Here is a 2,534-nt window from a genome sequence, read left to right on the forward strand (position 1 = left end):
TTAAATTAAAAATAATAATAAAAGTACTTTTTATATTTTTTATTATATCATTATTAATAATAATTATAAAATAAAAAATATAATATAATAACAAAAAAATAAATTATCAATCTAATCTTTCTTTATCACTGACCAAACACCTCATAAATGCCCGACTCGTCGTCCACGACGAGACAAACAGCTAACTTGGACCTTTCTCCACTTTATTTTTGTTTGAAATCCATGGTTGAATGAGCATACGTTCTAACGAAGTGACTAAATTAATTACCCATGTCTGCCAGTTTTATAAGTTTGAAATATTTTCAATGTGTCCACGTTAAATCATAATTTTTCGGCCCCACAAATTTGAGAACCATATGATAAAAATTATCAGGAAGCCCACTTTTTAAGTGGCCTAAAACTTGCCACCATAACTGTTTCCTCAACTTCAGGTTTCACCTCACCTGAGCTTCCACCTCAATCTTTTAATAAGGTCTGAGTTATCAAACTTTATTCATTTATATTTTCATTTACATAAACATATGAATAAAAATTAATTAATTAATTAATTAAATTCAAATTTCTCTCTTTAATTAATTAATTTATTTACAGGTCCCTATACTATTGCTTAATTTTTTATCATCTTAACTTCTTCTTCTTCTTCTTCGTCATTAAATTAACAAAGATGAAGATATAATCACCTGAAATTTTGCATGCCAGTTGCCATGGAAAAATCATTTTCTTTCTGCATTTTCTGCAGAAGCAGAAGAAGAAAGACGTGAAAGCTCTATGCACACGTGCGTTTCTACATGTATTCACAAGTGGAACCAGAGATTAATTGCACCCATCAGCATGGCATGGCCATTTTTTTAATGATTTGGTCTCATGTTATAAGAAGGAAGAAGCACGTAAAGATAAAATTTTAATTGAGAAATAATTAGTGATCAAAAAGTGAAGAACGAAAATGAATTAATTCTCTCAAATGCTCTTTCAACAAAAGTGAAGTAATAGAATTAACATGAATGTTAATATTACAGATGTAGATCTAAACTCACTTGGTCTTGTCCGTTTGGTTTCGACTCATAAACGAACGACCGTGGCCCGTTAGAGCCGCCATTAACAACCACTTGATGATGATGATGATGAGGTCTCAATTCTTCGGAAGCAAACAATGGCAAAGGATGCAACGAACGGTCACGATTGAAGCTAACATTACTCTGAACGGCGGGGATTCGCCACATCCCCAACGGGCTGCCGTTGATGGGCGACTGTGAACTATAAGAGCTGCTATTATGGCCGCCGTAAAACCTGGTGTTGCTACTCCATGAAGGATAATTCGGTGTTGGAGCTGGAGGTGGAGCTGAACCTAGCCGGTAGTTCATTAGGCCGTAAATATGCGCGTCGGAGAAGGAATTGTGCACCATCGTCGATTGAAGATGCGCTCTTTTCGCGTGTTGGCGCTCTCTTTTGTGGGCGTTTTGATGGCCGCCTAAGGCTTGAGATGTTGGGAAGTTTCTGCAGCAGTAATGGCATTCGAATCTTCGACTGTTATCAACGTTACTGTCGTTAATAATATTATTATTCTCGTTAATCTCTTTGACACTGGTGCTACCTTCGTTATTTGTTTCAGCTGATTCAAAGATATCATCACCACCGCTGCCGCCAGCGGATGTGTTATCGGCGGTTCCGAAATGTTTCCCGAAGAGACGAATGCCCTTTTCTTTATTGACCAAAGGAGGCGCCGGACGGATGAAGGGAAGCTGAGAAAAGGATTCTACGTTCATGAAGTCATGAGTTTCTCTCTCACTAGTCTTGTCCATGAAGCAGGGGGTGTAAACAAGAAAAATGAAAAGTTTGAAAGAGGGGAGGAGAGAAAATGGAGAAAGGGGAAGATGAAAACGGTGGGGCCTATAAAAGGAGAGAGGAGGAACAGGAAGAGGAATTGATGAGCAAATGGGGTTATGAGAGTGAGGGCTGACAAGGCCACAAGTTAGATGATGAGAGTTAGTTTGGGTTCACAAAGTACTATCTTTCACTTATTTTTTATTTGTTTTGTTTTGGAAACTTCCAATCACCTTCCTCACTTCTTCGTATTTAATTCTCAACCCCTAAGGATTACACCAAGGAGAAAAGAAACATTTGTATAATGAATATGTATAAAACAATATTATGTATATATATTTTTAGTATTCAATTTATATACACATATAATATATCATCATATAATTAAGTATTATTTTATTTTTAATTTAAAATTATCTAATCATATGATAATATATAATCTATATACTTAAATTATATACTAAAAATATATATGTATAGTTTTATTGATATGCATACAATCAACCAATAAGAGCATAAATTTATATCATATATACTAGATGACGCATTTTCCTTAGCTAATTTTGCATGCATTTGTTGCAAAGAACATACACACTACCATGAAATGTCCGCATGAGTTGGTTATATGAGCAATAAATTAATATACAACTATCAATAAAATTATATATACATAATTTTGAATATCTAATTAAATATTTAGATAATATATTATT

General features: G+C 34.3%; 1 protein-coding gene across 2 annotated transcripts; it reads right to left on the reverse strand.

The window, feature by feature from the left end:
• Positions 1-700: 700 nt before the first annotated feature.
• On the reverse strand, positions 701-1,976 carry LOC123217258 (zinc finger protein 8). 2 transcript variants are annotated; one of them, XM_044638173.1, is made up of 2 exons: positions 1,035-1,976; positions 701-784 (listed from the first exon to the last, which is right to left on the reverse strand). In XM_044638173.1, exons 1-2 carry the CDS (start codon positions 1,797-1,799, stop codon positions 767-769), a joined length of 783 nt encoding a protein of 260 aa, XP_044494108.1. In that variant the 5' UTR covers positions 1,800-1,976; the 3' UTR covers positions 701-766. The 2 variants fall into 2 exon arrangements, with proteins under 2 accessions (XP_044494108.1, XP_044494099.1); XM_044638164.1 differs by lacking the exon at positions 701-784 and having other exon boundaries at positions 917-1,975.
• Between the last annotated feature and the right edge of the window lie 558 nt (positions 1,977-2,534).

The sequence above is a fragment of the Mangifera indica genome, chromosome 1 (assembly GCF_011075055.1).
Source record: "Mangifera indica cultivar Alphonso chromosome 1, CATAS_Mindica_2.1, whole genome shotgun sequence".
Lineage (NCBI taxonomy): Eukaryota > Viridiplantae > Streptophyta > Magnoliopsida > Sapindales > Anacardiaceae > Mangifera > Mangifera indica.